At 38.5% G+C, this 20,053-nt stretch overlaps 1 protein-coding gene across 1 annotated transcript in view; it reads right to left on the minus strand.

Moving 5' to 3' along the window:
• The window catches only part of Dip2c (disco interacting protein 2 homolog C), a 198,359-nt gene that overhangs the window by 84,447 nt on the left and 93,859 nt on the right, over positions 1 to 20,053 (minus strand). Inside the window, exon 19 of the mRNA XM_036188870.1 lies at positions 1,221 to 1,360. Within this exon, the coding sequence (XP_036044763.1) occupies positions 1,221 to 1,360 (140 nt within the window). The remainder of the gene's footprint in view (positions 1 to 1,220; positions 1,361 to 20,053) is intronic.

Genomic DNA, 20,053 nt, shown 5'->3' on the forward strand with positions numbered 1-20,053 from the left:
TCTATTGTATGAAGAAGCATGGAGGAACTTCAAAGAAGGAGGCCTAGATTCTTTAGAAGACCTCTAATTGAGAAAGAAATGTGGCTCCATGTTGGAAGACAAAAATTGAGGACAAATATGCTGATATGTGTGGCCCTGTGAGACAGGAATCAGGAACAACATTCAACTAATAAGAATGTGAGCTGTAGACTTGTATGTGGCTCAGAAGCACCAAAGCATGTTATATGAGGGACTGGAGGAGTGGAAGGGGATAGGGAGGAAGGCGGGGGTACGACACAGGAGTGTCTCTTCAATCAAGTGATTCCCTATACTGCTTTCATGCTGAACAGTAGCTTCACACATAACAAAACTCTTATTCCTTAGGTTTCATACATACTGCTCAAACCCTTCCATGAGGCTGAGCTTTGGTGTCTAGCTAGGGCTGAGGCATCATTTAGGATGATTGAAGAGGAGGTCTGGGCTGCAAAAAAGGAAGCATCTCAGGACCAGTGTCTAGGTAGAGTTAGTCCATAATGTCTTCCTGGAGAAAAGGGTTCCGGAGGAGAGATGTCGTTCACCAGTTTTATGAATACTTTTGGTTTCTTTTTCTTGGGAGAGAGAACTTTGCTTTTGGTGTTTAAAGATTGACCAGAAATGTCCTAATATTAGGAGTTTCAGTGTAGAACCTGAGATGCCATATAAAGGGAAATGGGATAGACAGTAAGAGAAGATGCTAACCTGTGTTCAAAAAGCATATAGACTGTAGACTCAGAAGGCCATGCTAGGACTGCCTACTTCATATCTGTGCTGGCTGGTTTTATGCTAACTTGACATAAGCTACAGTCATCTGAAAGGAAGGAACCTCAATTAGGAGAAGCCTCAGTAAGATTCAATTGTAGGCAAGTCAGCAGGGCATTATCTTAATCACTGATTGATGTGGGAGGACCCAGCCTATTGTGGGTAGGGCAACCCTAGAGTGGTGGTCCTGGTTTCAGTAAGAAAGCAGATTGAGGAAGCCAAAGGAAGCAAGCCAATATGCAGCACTTCTCCATAGCCTCTCTGCATCAGTTCCTGCTTCCAGGTTCCTACCCTGTATGAGTTCCTGCCTTGGCTTCCCTAAATAGAATATAACCCAGAATAGATAAACCAAATAATACCTTTTATTTCCAAGCTGTTTATAGTTGTGTTCTATCACAATAATAAAAACTCAAACTAAGACAACGCCCCAGGGCTGTACTCACCTCCAGGCATGACAAGGCCAACATCCTGCACTGTGAGCACAGATAGCTTCTCCTCTGAATCCACACGGATCACACCATAGGTCAGCCCATGCATAGATAGCACACCCCGCCCTGGTGGCTGGTTGCTGTCATCTGTGGGCCTAAAAGGATAGTTTAGCTGAGTATGTGCAAGCAAAGAAACCATTGTGTTTTTAGATGTGCACATGTTCACATGTACATGTAATACCTATAGCCAGGTATGGGTAGGGATCTTCTGGAGAGGAAGCTGGCTCTCATCTGTACCATCACTGAGTAGCACTTGCTTCCTGTTTATGCAGTGTTAGCTCTACCTAAGAGTTGACCCCAGAGTTCTCAGGCTAAGTAAAAAATGCTTTAGAATGTGAAGACAGCACTAGATTCTCTACTCTCCCGACACTCCCTCAGGATACTGGTCATAATAAACAAATCTACTGATTCATGATGCCCTTTCTGCTCTCTGAGGTCTGGTTTCCAAGTCTTGCAAATGGTGAACAAGAGACAGCAACAATCCTAAGAATATTCATAAGCTCAGGGAATAGAAAAGGTGAGCATCCTGGTTGTTCAGCCTTAATTCAGATGAATGTTGTTTAAGCTTAAGCTCAATTTCATATGCAAGAAAGAATCTAAGTTCTATACTAAGCCATGCTGGGAAGGCCAATTACTTAGATGACAGGTAAGCTGTAAAAACACTTAATGGTTTAGGAAGTATGGATTTTAGACAAGGCACAGATGAATGATGACCATGTCTTTATGTCCCCTGTTGCCAGAAGGCTCCAAGAGCTGGAACCTCTGAAACTCCCTATTCTTCAAACAACTCTCTCCAAGACCTCAGCTCATACCCACTATGGGCTTTCTCATTGTTTTCTTCCTTCCTCTGTCTGGAACATTACTTCAGTAGACACACATACATACACACACTTTCTCCAGAGATTTTCTCAATTATGAGACAAGAATTAACCAGCTTAATAAAAAATACATCTGCCTACCACTCTCATTTCCAGAGCCTTGAGAATGTGACTGTGTGCAAGCCTACCTCCATCAAACTCTACCATTCCTACGAACAAGCAGCTAAGTTATTCATTTCAGCAGGAGCTAGCAATAAAAACCTATTGATGAATAACTGTACTAAAGAAAAAGTTCAAGATTATAAACTTCAACTATTAAAGATTCTATCATCACATTTTAAAAATACTTTTATTTTTACTATATTTTAGTGATTGTGTGCATGTATAGGGGCATGCATGTGCTATGTATGACCTGCATGTGGAGGACTTCTTCCACCATGTGGATCCCAGAGATTAAACTTGGGGTGTTAGGATTAATGGCAAGTACCTCTATCTACTGAGCAATCTCATTAGCCCTGTTTCTATATTTTTTCATGGGAAAATCTTTCACAGGGTCTTAAAATGTCTACATTGGTCTATAAACCAGAGTTTATAGTTTAACTATAAATACTGTGAAGGTTTATAGAGAAGCTAAAGAAGTAAAAGTTAAATATGGGATAGTATAAAAGTTACAATTTGCAAAAAAAGCTCTTACTTGTATCAAGCAGTTGGGATGTTAAAAGGTGTCAAGAAATACAATTATTCTACTTACAAGAATTAATAAGGATAAGGCTAATCAACTATGAACATTTGCCTAAATAATAAGACCTACATGAAACTGTCTGGAGCCAGTAAGCTAAAAAAGAAAAAGAAAAAAGAAAGAAAGAAACAACAACAAAAGACTACATAGCTGTTATTTCCTTGCCTTTGCTCTTTTCTGAAGACTTCAACATACCAAAACTATAAAATTAAAAAACACAGCCCTCAGGAGCCCCATCACCCTTTTCCTACCCCATGACAACATTCTTCAAAGATTTGATGTGCAAGCCAGGAGTTAAAATCCATAGGATTGGAGCTGGGGAAGTATTTCATATTGAACAGTGTTTGCCTAGACCACACAATCTCTAGTTCTGCATAAATTGAGTGTCATGGCATATGCTTGCAATTTTAGCACTTTGGAAGTGGAGGCAGGAGAATCAGGAGTTCAAAGTCATCCTTGGCTACATATAGCAAGTCCAAGGCCAGTGTAGGATACATGGGACCCTGCCCCAACAACAAATAAACAACAACACCTCCCCCAACCCAATTCCTTAAAGCTGGTTGTGAGCTAAATTGTTTGCCCTCCTGGTACCTATGTTAGCCTTATTTGGAAACAGAACCTTCCCATACACAGCAAAATACAATTATACTAACTAAGTGTAGACCTTAAATCTAATTACAGATGTCTTCAGGAGATCCAAAGAAACATAGGCAAGGGAGAATGTCTCATGAAGACAGAAACAGATTAGACTAACACACAACTCAAAGGATGTCCCAGCTATTGGCTACCTTCAGCAAGTGGAGGGAGATCTGTGACAGATGCACTCCCAGGGACTCCAGAAGGAATAATTCTGCACAAACCATGACTTTGGGCTTCAGACTCCAAGAGGAGAGAATTAAGTCATTTTTTTTTTTTTCATTTTTAAAGGCAGCAAGCTGCACTTTTTTGTTATGATAGCCTAAGACACTGATATATTCTTAGTAATAAAGGGGAAAGAGTTACACAGAAGCAACATCTTTGGGTGGTTCTGACAATCCCAAGCATGGGAACATTGGCCACAAGCACACTTGGTGACAGAGTGCTCTGCAAACCTAAAGCCAAGATGGTGGCATGCTTTTAAGGTCCAATAGTATGTGGTTTGTCATCTAAGTTGCAACATGCCTTTTCTACACTTGGAAACAGTTGAAAAGATTCATAAATGTATTAAGTATCTTAAATTATGACTGTTTCAGAAGTGATTAACACTAACCTTGCTTTAACATAGTCTACTACCACTTATTATATATAATAGATTCCCTTGCTGGGCAGAGGAAAAAGCCCCAGTTTTCTTCCTTACAGATTTATAAAATGCATGCCAAAAGGAAAGAGAAAAGGCTTATAAATTCCTAGCTACCTTCTGTATCCCTATCATTCCACCAGCTTCTTAACTTCTCTATGATACCTGGTGTGTGATTATTGGCTGCTGCCTCCTCCTCCTCTTCTTTCTTTTCTTCCTTCTTCCTCTTCTTCTTTCTTTTCTTCCTTCTTCCTCCTCTTCTTCTTCTTCGTCGTCGTCTTCTTCTTCTTCTTCTTCTTCTTCTTCTTCTTCTTCTTCTTCTTCTTCTTCTTCTTCTTCTTCTTCTTCATCTTTTCTTCTTCTTCCTGACTGCAAACCTAACACTCTGATGTGTTTCAAGTCCAGAAATGCTAAGACCCTTTTACAAAGGTATACTTATTCAAATATCTATAGCAAAGCTATATAGATACTATTTGCTTCACTTTCAGATTAGAAATATGAGGCACAGACATGTTTCTTGTTGGTATGACAGAGTACCTTGCAAAATCAACACCAGAAACAGTTTATCCTGGCTTATTGTTTTAGAGTATAGTCTACCATAGTAGGGACGGCATGGCAACACTTGTGAGGCAGCTGGTCGCATAGCAGCTGGAGCTTGGAATCAAATAGATGAATATTGGTACTCAGATTGCTTTCTCCTTTTATTCAGTCTAAGAGGCTAGACCATTGGATGGTGCTGTAACACTGCAACTAACTCAGTCTAGAAACTCGCTCATAGAAATGCCAGAGGTTTCTGTCCTATGTGGTTGTGGTGATATTTTATTTGTATGTTAATAAATAAAGTTTGTGTGGAGATCAGAGGACATAGACTGCCAGCCATAAACAAAAGCTAGGTGGTAGTAGCACATGCCCTTAATCTGATCACATGGCAGGCAGAGTCTTTGTGTGTTCAAGGACACAGACAAGTGTGGTGACACACACCATTAATCTCAGTACCAACCATAGAGACCTGCAGGTCTGTACAGACAGGCAATGATGAGGAAGTGAGGCGATTGGACTAAGAGCCAATGAGGAGGCAGAACAGCAAGGCAATAAAGGCACAGGTTAGACAAGAAGCAGCTGGTTCTGTTGAAAAGCTACGGTGAGCTAAGGTTTGCTGGTGGCTATTCTATTTCTCTGATCTCTAAGGCTTTCACCCCTGTATTTGGCTCTGTGTTTCTTATTTAATAAGACTGTTTAGAAATTCATCTACATGTGGTTTTAAATCCTATTAAGCTGACAATCAATACTAACCATGGCATATGCTAATTGTACAAGTAACTGGTGGGCTTCAGAGTAGACTTCATACCCAAACTGGAACACTACTGGCCTCTCTGGATGCTTTCCCCATCCCCATCACTAAGATAAAAATGCACATCTTAGCCAAATATTTAAATGCAAATATATCAGCAAAAACTAGTCACATCAGGCAGCACAACTGGCAAAATTCTTATCTGCTCTGTAGTTCTACCCTGTCCCACCAGTAACCTATTTGCATGCCTATATAAAGCTCTGAACTCTAATATGAAAGTAAATAAATTATGTGCATATGTAAACAAATTTTCAATGCGAAGCAAAATCATAATACATGGTTTCACACAAATACATCCCTGAATTTTTCCACATGAGTGACTGACTGTTCAGACCTACAATGAATCCAGTTGTCTTAACTGATATATAGTATTAAATAACAGGAACACAGGGTCATTTATTTTAGCTCAATTATTTTACTTTAATTTTTAAATTTTGTTAATTAACATTTTTCCATTTATTTTTACATACTGACCACAATTTCCCCTCCCACCTCTTCTCCAGTCCCCCCAACCCCATCTACCCTTACTTCATCTCCATTCAGAAAGGGGCAGACCTCCCATTGGCTTGAACAAAAGATGGCACATCAAGTTGAGATAGGACTGAGCTCCTCCCCCTGCATCAAGGTTGTTCAAGGTAATCCATCATGGGGAACAGGATTCCAAAAGCCAGTTGAGACCAGGAACAGGTCCTGATCTCACTGCTTAAAAGTCTTACAAACAGACCAAGCTATACAACTGTCACACACATGCAGAGGGCCTCGGCCTGTAACTGAAGTTTTTTTGGTCCTGCCTGGCTCCCATGATCAGGACAAATTTTTCTCATCCACTAGTCCCACAGCCGCTCAGACCCAAGTAAACACACAGAGACTTATATTACTTTTAAACTGTATGGCCATGGCAGGCTTTTTGTTATCTAGTTCTTATATCTTAAATTAACTCATTTTTATAAATCTATACCTTGCCTCGTGGCTTACTGGTATCTGTACATCTTGCTTTTCATGGTGGTGGCTGGCAGCGTCTCCTTTTCTCAGCCTTCCATTTCCCAGAATTCTCCTCTCTGCTTATCCTGCCTATACTATACTTCCTGTCTGGCTACTGGCCAATCAGTGTTTTATTTATCAACCAATCAGAGCAACACATTCACAGCATACAGAAAGATATCCCCAGCACTTCCTTTTTTCTTTTTTTTTCAAAATGAAGGTTTTAACTTTAACATATTAAAATTACATATAACAAAACAATTATCAAGCAAGAATTATAATTACAATATCTAATCTATTTGTATTTGGCAAAATTAAAGAAGATATCCTATCTATCCTATATTTGTGAGTCTAAGGTTACATATCTGACTTATCTTTTATCATAACTAAGGAAATTATAACTATCTAGTCTTCAACTACATCAAAGACCTCAGAAGGATACAATATTACCTGAGAAATGGGAGCAGGATGCAAACAACTTTTGGAAGTCTTGTGAGAGTAGACAGAGATAGCTGTCAGCCTGGACAGTCATCTCACCGTCCATAAAATCTAAATTTTTAAAACATTTTAAATGCCATATTATGTAGGTCTTCAAAATGTTTGAAGATTACCAACCTAATTGAATCATATTTATGTATACCTAGAAAACTTAACATGATTATAAATTTGACCATCATAGAAGACTAATTATTAATCTATATTTTAAATTATCCATTACAATCTAAATGAGTTACATAATACCTCAAACAAGACTAGAAATATATATATAGTAAAACAAAATTAAGTTTAAATTTGTATCAATAAACTAAAATCTATAGCAATGTAAAACAATTCTAAACAAGTTGTTGCTCTTTAAAAGTAGGTTCATTAATCTACGCTTTCATCTTATCATATCTATACTGTCCCCTTTTCTTATTTAGAAAGAGATTGTATTTATAATCAACCTGTTTTAAATAAAAATAATGGCTTTTCTCTGTCCCAGAGGGCTCTTCTGATATGGGACAGAAGAATCTTTCAACTTTTTTTTTTTAAGCAATATGTTTGGGTTTAGAGGAGTAAGCCAATTCCATCTATAAAGCCAGCTTGGTATATTTGGGAATTTGGGCATAGCTTCTCATACTACTTCCTGCTGGGTGGACATAAAGAAAATTTTAGGATTATGGAGTAGTCTGTGAGGCTGTATTGTCTGAGCCAATTGCCTTGAAACCATTCTGGATGTTGGATTATCTAGGCCATGGTGTCATTGGAGAAATTTCAGGCGGTCTTTGCTGGTCAAACCTGATGTATCTTAATCTGGAACAAATCCATAGCCTCTTGCTTTCTGTAGAAATAAAAGCAGAGCCTCCTTTCCAAAGCAACATGGGTCAGTCCCATGCAGGCTCCCTAATTGTTACTTTAGAGTCCATGAGCTCAGGTCAGCTGTCTTTGTAGGTTCCCCCATCATGACCTTGATCCCTCTGGCTCATACAATCCCTCCTCCCTTTCTTCAGCAGGACTCCCAGAGCTCGACCCAGTGCTTGGCTGTGGGTCTCTACATCTGCTTCCATCAGTTACCAGATAAAGGCTCTCTGATAACAATTAGAGTAGTTATCAACCTGATTACAGTAGATGGCCAGTTTGGGCACCATCTCCACTACTGCTAGGAGTCTTAGTTATGGTCAACCTTGTAGATTCCTGGGAGTCTCCCTAACCTTGAAATGCTCCCCCCAATCAAGATGTCTTTTTCCTTATTCTCCCCTTCAGTTTCACCTCCAACCCACTCTCTCAAGTTTCCATCCCCCTACACCCCAAACCCTGCCCCCAGTTTACACAGAAGTTCTCTTTTATTTCCCCTTCCAGGAAAATCCATGCACCCATCTTTGGGCCCTCTTTGTTATCTAGCCTCTCTGAGCCTGTGGACTGTAGGACAGTTATCCTGTACTTTACTCCTGATATTCAATTATGAGTGGCTTTGCTTTCCCTCTAACAGAATGGGAATATACTAGCATTATCTCATTGATTAGACCTGTATGCAGCACTGGATGCATGTAGTTATACTTAAATGTATTCATAAATAAATAAATAAATATACATACATACATACATATAACACATATATCTATATCTATATATAGATATAGATATATATTTACAGTAACCCTGTGCAGAGATGAGAAGAGGTTATTTCTAGACCATGACCATAGCTCAGGAGCAACAACAGGTACCAAACTCAGGTGGTTTTAAGAATCTGCTACTCACCATAGTGCTCAGCTGTCCCCCAGGAGTCTGCATTACTTAATTTTTTTTTTTTTTTTGGTTTTTTAAGACATCGTCTCTCTGTGTAGTTTTGGTGCCTGTCCTGGATCTCACTCTGTAGACTAGGCTGGCCTCGAATTCACAGGTATTTGCCTAGCTCTGCTTCCTGAGTGCTGGGATTAAAGGCATGCGCCACCACTGCCCAGTTTAATTTTTTACCTAAGTTGATGAAAGCAGCATTTACCTTCCATGTTTCAGTTGTGTTTTCTTGACAATTGTATTAGATTTCTTTCTGTGATTTGTTACTGCAATAAATATCTTGACTTTGTCAACTTAAAAGAGGAAGGATTGGTAGCAGGCCAGACTCCTGCAGGCAGGCTAGATTACCATCCCCACTACTGGACCCTGTAATCTACAACCTCAAACCCACCCACCCTCTGAAACCACAGCTGCTCCACCAGCTTTGATTTGACCAAGAGCTCCAATTGGACCAAGAGATTGCAGTTGCTCCCTGAGACACAGACTTTGCCAGCTCTGATTGGGCCAAGAGCTCCAACTAGACCAGGAGTGGCTCCCAAAGACACAGACACCATTTGCACCAATTGGAGGAAGAGGTTGGCAAACACCAGTACAAGAATACAGTCAACAACATAAAGAACAATATGGCACCACCAGAACCTAGTGATTCTATATCAGCAAGACCTGAACATCCCAACATAGAAGCAGAAGAAAATGACCTTTAAAATGACTTTAAGGAGATGGAAGCCTTTAAAGAGGAAATGAAAAATTCCCTTAAAGAAATTGAGGAAAAGAAAAACAAAAAATTAGAAGAAATCAAAAAAATCCCTTAAAGAAAGCCAAGAAAACCAAGAAAAAGCAATTAAAGGGGTGAAGGAAACAGTTCAAGACATGAAAATTGAAATAGAAACAATGAAGAAGACACAAACTGAGGGAATTCAGGAAATAGAAAATGTGAGTTGCTGTGGGATGTTTTTCTGTATGCTGTGAATATGTGTTGCTCTGATTGGTTGATAAATAAAGCTATATTGGCTTAAAGGCATGTGGAAATCCAAGTAGATAGACAGAAAGAGAAAGGAGAGGCAGGGAGATGCCAGTCTGCCACCCAAGGAACAATATGCCAGCAGACTAGTAAGGCACAGAACATGTGGCAAAACATAGATTAATAGATTAATTTAAGTTATAAGAGCTAGCTAGAAAGAAGCCTGACATATGCCATGCAATTGGTAATTAATAAGCTTCTGAATGATTATTTTTATAAGTGGCTGTGGGGCCAGGCAAGACCGGAGAAAGCTTCCGGTTACACTGAGTAAACAACAGGAACTATAGATGCAAGCATAACCAACAGAATACAAGAGATAGAAGAGAGAATTTCTGGCATGGAAGATACAATAGAGGAAATAGATTTGTCAGTCAAAGAATATACTAACGCCAAAAAAGTCGTAACACAAAACATCCAAGAAATCTGGGACACCATGAAAAAGCCAAACCTAAGAATCACAGGTATAGAAGAAGAATATCAACTCAAAAGCATAGAAAATATATTCAACAAAATCACAGAAGAAAACTTTCCCAACCTAAAGAAGGAAATGCCTATGAAGATACAAGAAGGTTACAAAACACCAAATAGACTGGACCTAAAAAAGAAGTCCCCTTGCCTCATAATAATCAAACCACTAAACATACAGAATAAAGAAAAAAAAATCTATTAAGAGCTGCAAAGGAAGAAGGTCAAGTAATGTATAAAGGCAAACCCATCAGAATAACACCTGACTTCTCAATGGAGACCCTGAAAGCAGGTCCTGGACAGACGTTATGTAGACACTAAGAGACCATGGATGCCAGCCCAGACTATTATACCTAGCAAAACTCTCAATTACCATAGACAGAGTAAACAAAATATTCAATGATAAAACCAGATTTAAACCTATCCACAAATCCAGTTGTACAGAAAGCACTAGAAGGAAAAATACAACCCTAGGAAGTTAGATGTACCCATGAAAACACAGGCAATTGATAATCCCACACCAACAAATCCCAAAGAATGGAAACACACAACACTACCACCAAAAAATAACAGGAATTAACAATCACTGGTCATTAACATCTCTTAATATCAATGGACTCAACTCACCTATAAAAAGACACAGATTAATAGAATGGATATGAAAACAGAATCCATCCTTCTGTTGCATATAAGAAACACACTTCAACTTCAAAGACAGACACTACCTTAGAGTAAAGGGTTGAGAAAAGTCTTTCCAGTCAAATGGACTTAAGAAGCAAGCTGGAGTAGCTATCCTAATAGCTAACAAAACAGACTTCAAACTAAAATTAATCAAAAGAGATCGAGGACATTACATATTCATCATAGGAAAAAAATCCATCAAGATGAAGTCTTAATTCTGAACATTTATGCCCCAAATACAAGGTTATACACATATGTAAAAGAAACATTACTAAAGCTTAAATTGCATATCAAACCCAACACACTAATAGTGGGAGACTTCAACTCCTCACTCTCACCAATGGACAGGTCTGTAAGACAAAAACTTAACAGAGAAACAAGGGAATTAACAGATGTCATGACTCAAATGGACTTAATAGATATCTACAGAACATTCCACCCAAACTTAAGAGAATATACTTGCTTCTCAGCACCCTATGGAATCTTCTCTAAAATTGATCACATACTGTGTCACAAAGCAAATCTCAACAGATACAAAAAACTGGAATAACCTCCTTTATTTTATAGGACCACCATGCCTTAAATTAGAATTCAAGAACAGCACAAATTACAGAAAACCTACAAACTCATGGAAACTGAACACTGCTCAACTGAATCACCACTGGGTCTAGGAAGAAACAAACAAAGAAATTAAAGACTTCCTAGAATTCAATGAAAATGAATGTACAACATATTCAAACTTATGGGACACTATGAAAGCAGTACTAAGAAGGAAGTTCATAGCACTGAATGCCTTCATAAAGAAATTGGAGAAATAAATAAAATAGACAATAAAATAGAAACAAAGAGAACAAAACAAAGAATCAATGAAACAAAGAGTTAGTTCTTTGAGAAAATCAACAAGATAGACAAACCCTTATCCAAACTAACTAAAAGGCAGAGAGAGAATATCCAAATTAACAAAATCAGAAATGAAAAGGGAGACAAAACAACTGACAATAAGGAAATCTAAAGAATCATCAGGTCATACTTCAAAAACCTGTACTCCACAAAATTGGAAAATCTACAAGAAATAGACAATTTTCTGGATAGGTACCATATATCCAAATTAAATGAAGACCAGAAAAACAATTTAAATAGACCTATTACTCCTATGGAAATAGAAACTCATTGAAAGTCTCCCAATTAAAAAAAAAAAATGCAGAATTCTACTAGAATTTCAAAGAAGAGTTAAAACCAATACTCCTCAAATTGTTCCACACAATAAAAACAGAAGGAGCATTGCCAAACTCCTTCTATGAGGCTATAGTTACCCTGATGCACAAACCACACGAAGATTAAAAAAAAAAGAGAGAGAATTACAGACCAATCTCCCTCATGAACACTGATGCAAAAATACTCAAAAAAATCTGGCAAATTGAATCCAAGAACACATCCAAAAAAAAAAAAAAATCATCCACCATGATCAACTAGGCTTCATCCCAGAGATGCAAGGATAGTTCAACACATATACAAAAGTCTGTCAATGTAATACACCATACAAACAAACTGAAAGAACAAAACCACAAAAACATCTCATTAGCCTTTGACAAAATCCAACACCCCTTCATGATAAAGGTCCTGGAGAGATCAGGAATACAAGGAACATGCTTAAACATAATAAAGGCAATTTACAGCAAGCTGACAGCCAACATCCAATATCAAATTAAATGGAGAGAAACTCAATTCAGAAACTAAAATCAGAAACGAGACAAGGCTGTCCACTCTCTCCATATCTGTTCAATGTAGTACTCAAAGTTCTACCTAGAGCAATAAGACAACAAAAGGAGACAAAAGGGTTAGAAATTGGAAAGGAAGAAGCCAAACTTTCACTATTTACAGATGATATGATAGTCTATATTACTGACCCCAAAAATTCTACCAGGGAACTCCTGCAACTGATAAACACCTTCAGTAATGTGGCAGGATACAAGATTAACTAAAAAAAATCAGTAGCCCTCCTATACACAAATTATAAACAGACTGAGAAAGAAATCAGAGAAACATCATCCTTTACAATAGCTACAAATAATTGGGTTAATTCTAACCAAACAAGTAAAAGACCTGTGTGACAAGAACTTCAAGTCCACGAAGAAAGAAGTTAATAAGATATCAGAAAATGGAAAGCTCTCCCATGCTCATGGATAGGTAGAACCAACATAATAAAAATGGCAATCTTACCAAAAACAATCTACAGATTCAATTTAATCACCATCAAAATCCCAACACAATTCTTCACAGACCTAAAACAAAAACCAATACTCAATTTCATATGGAAAAATAGATAACCTAGAATATGCAAAACAATCCTCTACAATAAAGCAACTTCTGGAGGCAACACTATCACTGACTTCAAGCTCTACTATAGAGCTATAGTAATAAAAATTGTTCAGTATTGGCATAAAAACCGACATGTGGACCAATGGAATCAAACTGAAGACCCTGACACTAATCTACACACCTATGAACACATGATTTTTGACAAAGAGGCCAAAACTGTACAATGAAAACAAAAGTATCTTCAACAAATGGTGCTAGCATAACTAGATGTGAACATGTAGAAGATTGTAAATGGGTCCATATCTATCACCACACACAAAACTCAAATCCAAGTGAATCAAAGACCTCAACATAAATCCAGTTACACTGAACCTGATAGAAGAGAAAGTAGGAAGTAGCCTAGAAAACATTGGCACAGGAGACCACTTTCTAAATATAACACCAGTAGCACAGACATTGAGACCAACAATTAGTAAATGGGACCTCCTGAAAATAAGAAGCTTCTGCAAGGCGAAGGATACAGTAAATAACACAAAATGACAGCCTACAGAATGGGAAAAGATCTTCACCAACCCTACATCTGACAGAGGGCTGATCTCCAAAATATATAAAGAACTCAAGAAACTATATGGCAAAATACCAAACAATCCAATTAAAAAGTAGGCTATAGATCTAAACAGAGAATTCTCAACAGAAGAATACCAAATGGCTGAAAGACATTTAAGGAATTGCTCAACATCTTTAGTCATCAGGGAAATGCAAATCAAAATGACTCTGAGATACCATCTTATACCTGAAAGAATGCTAAGATAAAAAATACTGTTGGAAAGGATGTGGAACAAGGGAAACACTCCTCCACTGTTGGTTGGAGTGCAAGCTTGAACAGCCACTTTGGGAATCAGTATGGCAGTTTCTCAGAAAATTGTGAATCAATCTACTTCCAGACTCAATGATACCACTCTTGGACATATACTCTAGGGATGCTCAAGCATACCACAAGGACATTTGCTCAACTATGTATACCAGCATTATTTGTAGAAGCTAAAATCTAGAAGCAACCTAGATGCCACACAACCGAAGAATGAATAAAGAAAATGTGGTACATATAAACAATGGAATACTACTCAGCTGTTAATAAACAAACAAACAAACAAACAAACAAAAACCCAATGACATTATGAAATTTGCAGGCAAATGAATAGAACTAGAAAGTATCATCCTGAGTGAGGTAACCCAGACTCAGAAAGACAAACATGGTAAATACTCATAAGTGGATACTAAATATAAAGCAAAGGATAATCAGACTAAAACCCACAGCTCCAGAGAAGCTAGGTACAGATCACCTTGGGAAGGGAAAACAGAGGAGATCCCAATGAGTAAACTGAGGATGAGGAAGGGCAATAGAGGGTAGGGGATGGGGAATGAGAACATGAGGGAATGGGATGGTCAAGCTAGAACAGGGACAGAGTGGGAGAGCAATGAAAGATATACCATGATAGAGGGAGACTTCATGGGGTAAGGAAGAAACCTGGTGCTAGAAAAATTCCCAGGAATCTACAAGGACAATCCCAGATTAGATTACTAGCAATATTGGTGAGGGTGCCTGAACTGGCCTACCCTGATAGTCAGATTGGTGAATACCCTAACTGTCATCATAGAGCCTTCAACCATTAACTGATGGAAGCAGATGCAGAGATCCACAACCATGCACCAGAGAGAGAAAAGAAGAGGGATTACATGAGTGGTGTGTGTGTGTGTGTGTGTGTGTGTGTGTGTGTGTGTGTGTGTGTGTGTGTTTGTGTGTGTGTGAAGATTATGATGGGGAAATCTACAGACACAACTGACCAAGCTCAAAGGAACTCATGAACTTTAGAGAGACAGCTGTGGAACCTGCATGGAACTGTACTAGACCCTCTGCATACGGGAGACAGTTGTATAGCTGGGTCTGTTTGAAGGGCTCCTGGCATTTTGATCAGGATCTATCCCTGGTGCATGGAAAGGCTCTCTGGACCCCATTACCTATCGGTGGACATCTTGCTTACCCCTGATAAAGCGGGGAGGGTCTTGGTCCTACCTCAGTGGAATGCACCAGGCTTAGCTCTTCCCCCATGGGAGAACTCTGTTGCAAAGGAGGGGAAGAGAGGAGGAGGAGTGGGAGGGAAGGTGGAGGGAGAGCGGGAGGAGGGATGAGAGTGGTATCTGTGGTTGGTATGTAAAATGAGTTACAGAGGGAATACTGTCCATTATGGTGTAGAAGGTATGGCAGCAAGAGTATAAGGCTGGTCAGTTCTTTCCATCAGTAGTCCAGAAGCAGAGAGTGAATGAACAGAAAGTGGGGCCAGGATATGAAAGTCATAGGACCACTCTCAGTGACTTATTTCCTCCAGGAAGGCTCCACTTCCTAATAATTCCATTACATTACACCACTAACTGGGGACCAAGTGTTCAAATGCATGAGCTTATGGGGGGTGGCATTTCACATTCAAACACATGAATTTTTAACAGAATTAGATCTTTTTCTATCACATACTGTTCAAGGAAATAACAATACTCCAAGTAGATAAAAAGAGATGGTGAAATGGAAAAAAAAATAGTGCTGACAAGAAGAATTCAGACAGATTCAAAACACTTACTGCAATAATCAATATGAGCAAATTGAACAATGGCTGATAAAAACAGAGACCCATTTGTCAACCTCCAGACTCAGCTCAAAAATGGAAGAACATGCTCATGACTACAGCAATGGGTGCCTACAAAGAACAAGCTTCAAGAAAAGTAAGTTCAGCAATTTCCAGGAATGTTAAAAGGTTTCTCCATCTAGATATACTGAAGGAGGAAAATATATAGCTATGTATTGTACACAGTGGTGCAATCATGTACAAAAAGCAACTTAACAGAAACAGAGAAAGCAGCATTTCACCCTTGGCAATGTGGCCTCATAAGAAATATGCTGTAAGGTAAATGACTTCATCCTATGAGTATACTACTTAAAAATATGCCCAGCATTTCTTCCCTTTCCATGGCATTTCCAATTTCTGTAAAGCATTTGATAAGCTATTAGCTAATCTTGCTGTATAATACCTGAAGAAATAGCCACTATAAATTTCAAACCAGAGTTTGCTATTGCCAATAGCAGACAGACCCAGGAAAGCCTCAAAAAGCATTAACACAAAATAAACAGAGGCAAGTAAATAACAAGCAGTCATGATGATTCCTTTCCCAGTGCTTAACACAGCAAAGGTGACTATATTTACAAAGCCTTGCTGCCATCTGTCATTCACTTACTGTTTGCAAGAGAGTAAACAAAGGTCTTTCCATTTTCTCATTGTATATAGATAATCTCCAATGGAAAAATTCTCAACTGAGAAACAGTGGGTTATTTGGGGAGGAAACAAACAGGGGCAATAACATGTTTCCTTCCTCTTGTCTATAACAGTTCATTACAGAACATACACACAATAATAAGCAGCTAGGATTTCTTGAACTCCAGCTATGTATCAAGCATATTTCAAAACACTCAAAGTAGCTGAACCTAAGCCTATGGTGCGGGTACTTTTTCATCCTCAGGACACATAAAGAATCTAGTTACAAAGCCAGTCGGGAATAGTAAGTAGATGGAGACACATGGAGACCAATAACCTCCAGAGGAGACTAGCTGAACAGGGTACTGATGCAGAGACAGCAAGCAAGATGTGGCTCCACCCCTGGAATTCAGAAATGTGTCCCCACAGAATATGTGCTCTACCTGGTAGTATCAAAGTAGCTCATTCACCTGAGTGTGATGGCACTAATGCCTGTCACCCCTAATCAGAGAATGTCAGAGTAAAAGGAGAACCAGGAGTTCAAGGCCAGCCTTGGCTACACAGCAAGTTAGAAGTCAGCCAAGGATATGTAAGACTCAGTAAATAGTCCAAAGTAGCTTTGGCAATGCTGCTTCTGTGAGAGATTGTCTGGGCTTCTAGTAAATCAACTGCTAAAATGCTATCATGAAACTCACTTGAGGGTTTCTTCAGAAGTGCTGAGCAGGGCCGGGAAGGAGGTACTTTTTCTAGGACAGCTGCTTTGCTCTGGAATCACAAAGCCATTACTGAAGGCTTTACTTCAGGATGGTGTAATCTAGTATTAAGGTGCCTGGGTCACTAGGCAGTGTGTAGATGCAGAGTATCTCCACTAATTACTGATCTTCTTTAGAGGGATCTTTTTAAACTGAAGGAAAATAGTTCAAAATGGTCCTAATAAGTTAACAGCATCATTATATCCATTTGCTTTGAAGGTTAGGAAACAGACACCTATTTTAACAAATAGTATTTGTGGGGAATTTTTCAGAATGCAAGGAGAAATTTAAGGAGAAAAAAAATTCCCTAATTCAATGTTTAGTGTGAAAGACATGATAAAATTCAACAAATAAACAAAGCCATGATTTTGGACAGTGAAGTTACAAAGTAAAACCAGAGCATAATGCAGTTTTCTTTCTCTTCTTTCATATAAGCAATCCTTACTATTATGCTTTGAATGTGAAACGTATTCCACAGTCTCTTGTGTTTGAGCACTTGATTCCCTGGTGGTGGTGTTTAGGAAGGTTGTGAAACCTTTAGAAGGTAGGCTCTAACTGTAGGAAATGGTTTACTTTGCAAGTGTTAGCAGCTATCTATGTGGCAAGAGCAGAAAGGACAAAGTCAGCCCATTCTAGGCACAGGGTGGAGTCCAATTCCTGACTGTTCTTTCCTCTGTACATGTTCCTTCTCTATCATAGTAAGTTTCTGAGTGCAATGTAATTCAACCCACTGTGGTGATATGAATAAAAATGGCCCCATAGATTCATAGAGAGTGATGATTTTGGAGGCCTTCTTGGAGCAGGTATAGTCTTGTTGGAGAAAGTGTGTCACTAGGGGGTGGGCTTTGAGGTTTCAAAAGCTCAAGCCAAGCCTTAGTGGCTCACTCTCTCTTCCTGCTGACTTTAGATTCAGATGTGAACTCTCAGTTACTTCTCCAGCAGCAAGTCACCATGCTTCCTGCCATGATAATGGACTAAATCTCTGAACTGTAAGCTAGCCCCAATTAAATATTTTCCTTTATAAGAGTTGCTATGGTCATGGTGTCTCTTCAAAGGGATACAAAGGCTAAGACAACAAGTTAACAGAAGCCTTGTGGTCAGAATCTAAGGAATCAAGACAAGTGAACAGAAGACAACTGCTCTCTTGGTGTTACTTAAGTCTGGCTCTCACTGAGGTGATTTTCATCTCTAAAATATTGTGATGACATTTTTGTAATTTTTCCTAAATTGTTCTTTATCTTCCTGTGTTCTAAAAATGAAACTATGATTCTCCAATTTTGTTTGTTTGTTATTAAGCAATCATGAACACTCTTGAAATATTCATGTTAATTTGTGGACTGGTTTTACTATATTTTTCTTTTTACAAATCTGTGTCCCTGATAACATCCTAGGAAGAAACTACTTGATTTCATTATTAGATGGGCATCAGATGGTGGAGTATTGCCTTTTGGTTATCTTTTTCCTCTTGATTTTCCCTAAGACTGTAATCCTATGACTGATTTTCAAAAAGCAGACAATGACTATAGAGATAGGGGCATCTTTATTATTTCTCTGAAATTATATTTTGATTGCTCTTTTACATTCATTACTTTTCTTTGTTAGTATCAAGGTACTGAAGCAGAATGCTGTCATTAAAAACTTACAAAATGTTTTTTAATTGAATAAATTGTCACAATGTAGCATAAAAAGTAAAATACCATGTGGGGATATGGCTCAGTGACCAATAGCACTGACTGCTCTTTCAGGGGAGCCAGGTTCAATTACATATAACAACATGGCAGTTCACAACCATCCATAACTCCAATTCCAGGAGATCTGATGCCATCTTCTGGCTTCTATGTCATATACACAGATAAAACATCCATATACATAAAAATTTAAAAATGATTTTTTTAAAGGTCAAATATGGATGGGTATGACACTGTATACCTGCAATTTTCCATATTTGGGAGGTAGAGGCAAAAATATCAGTATCATAAACTAATAAAATCAAGTATGTTCTCTTTCTGTATCCTATATATAAAATAGACCTAGATATCACGTTACTAGGGGCCAGAAAGACATCTGCTAGATTATTTTTATTTATTTTTGGCTTTGATCCTTCTGATGAGTTTGGTACCATACTCCTGTTTCCCTAGTATTTTTCAATTCTACAATTTGCCTTGAGGAAATGGGAACATATAAAATATTATGGGATGGTGACTGTAGGAAAGAAGTAAGTTTTTAATACTTGGGTGTCTCTGTCTGTTTTCCCTTGTTATAGCAAAATATTATACAGACTGATCAACATGAAGAATAGAGGTTTGTTGAGCTTCCAGTTCTGGAAGTTTGGAAGAAATCCAAGAACAGGTTGCTGGCACTGGTAAGTACCTTGTAAGAATCATAACATGATGGAAGGACTCACATGATAGGACAGGGCAAGCATGATAATATCCTACTTCTTTCTCTCTTCATATTAAGCCATTATTGTCATGATGGGACAGTGACTTCAACTAATCCCAATCATCCTCTAAAGGCCTTACCTCCAGACACCATTAACACATTGATTTGAAGACCAAGTTTCCAACGACACCCAAACCACAGCACTTAGTAAATAAATATATTCTACAGGAAGCCAAAGCATAACAGTATGACTTCCTGCTATCACCTGCCTGACCCTCATGAAGATAGGAACACATGTAAATAGAGATGCATGCATATAGGCACATAAAAGTGAGGTCATGTGCTGTTCTTGCTATTTTCTGTTAACTTCTGATCTTAAAAAGTTTCAACATGCCACTTCAATAATGTTAATTCTGTTTGGGGGGCT

Source organism: Onychomys torridus, chromosome 5 (assembly GCF_903995425.1).
Source record: "Onychomys torridus chromosome 5, mOncTor1.1, whole genome shotgun sequence".
NCBI lineage: Eukaryota > Metazoa > Chordata > Mammalia > Rodentia > Cricetidae > Onychomys > Onychomys torridus.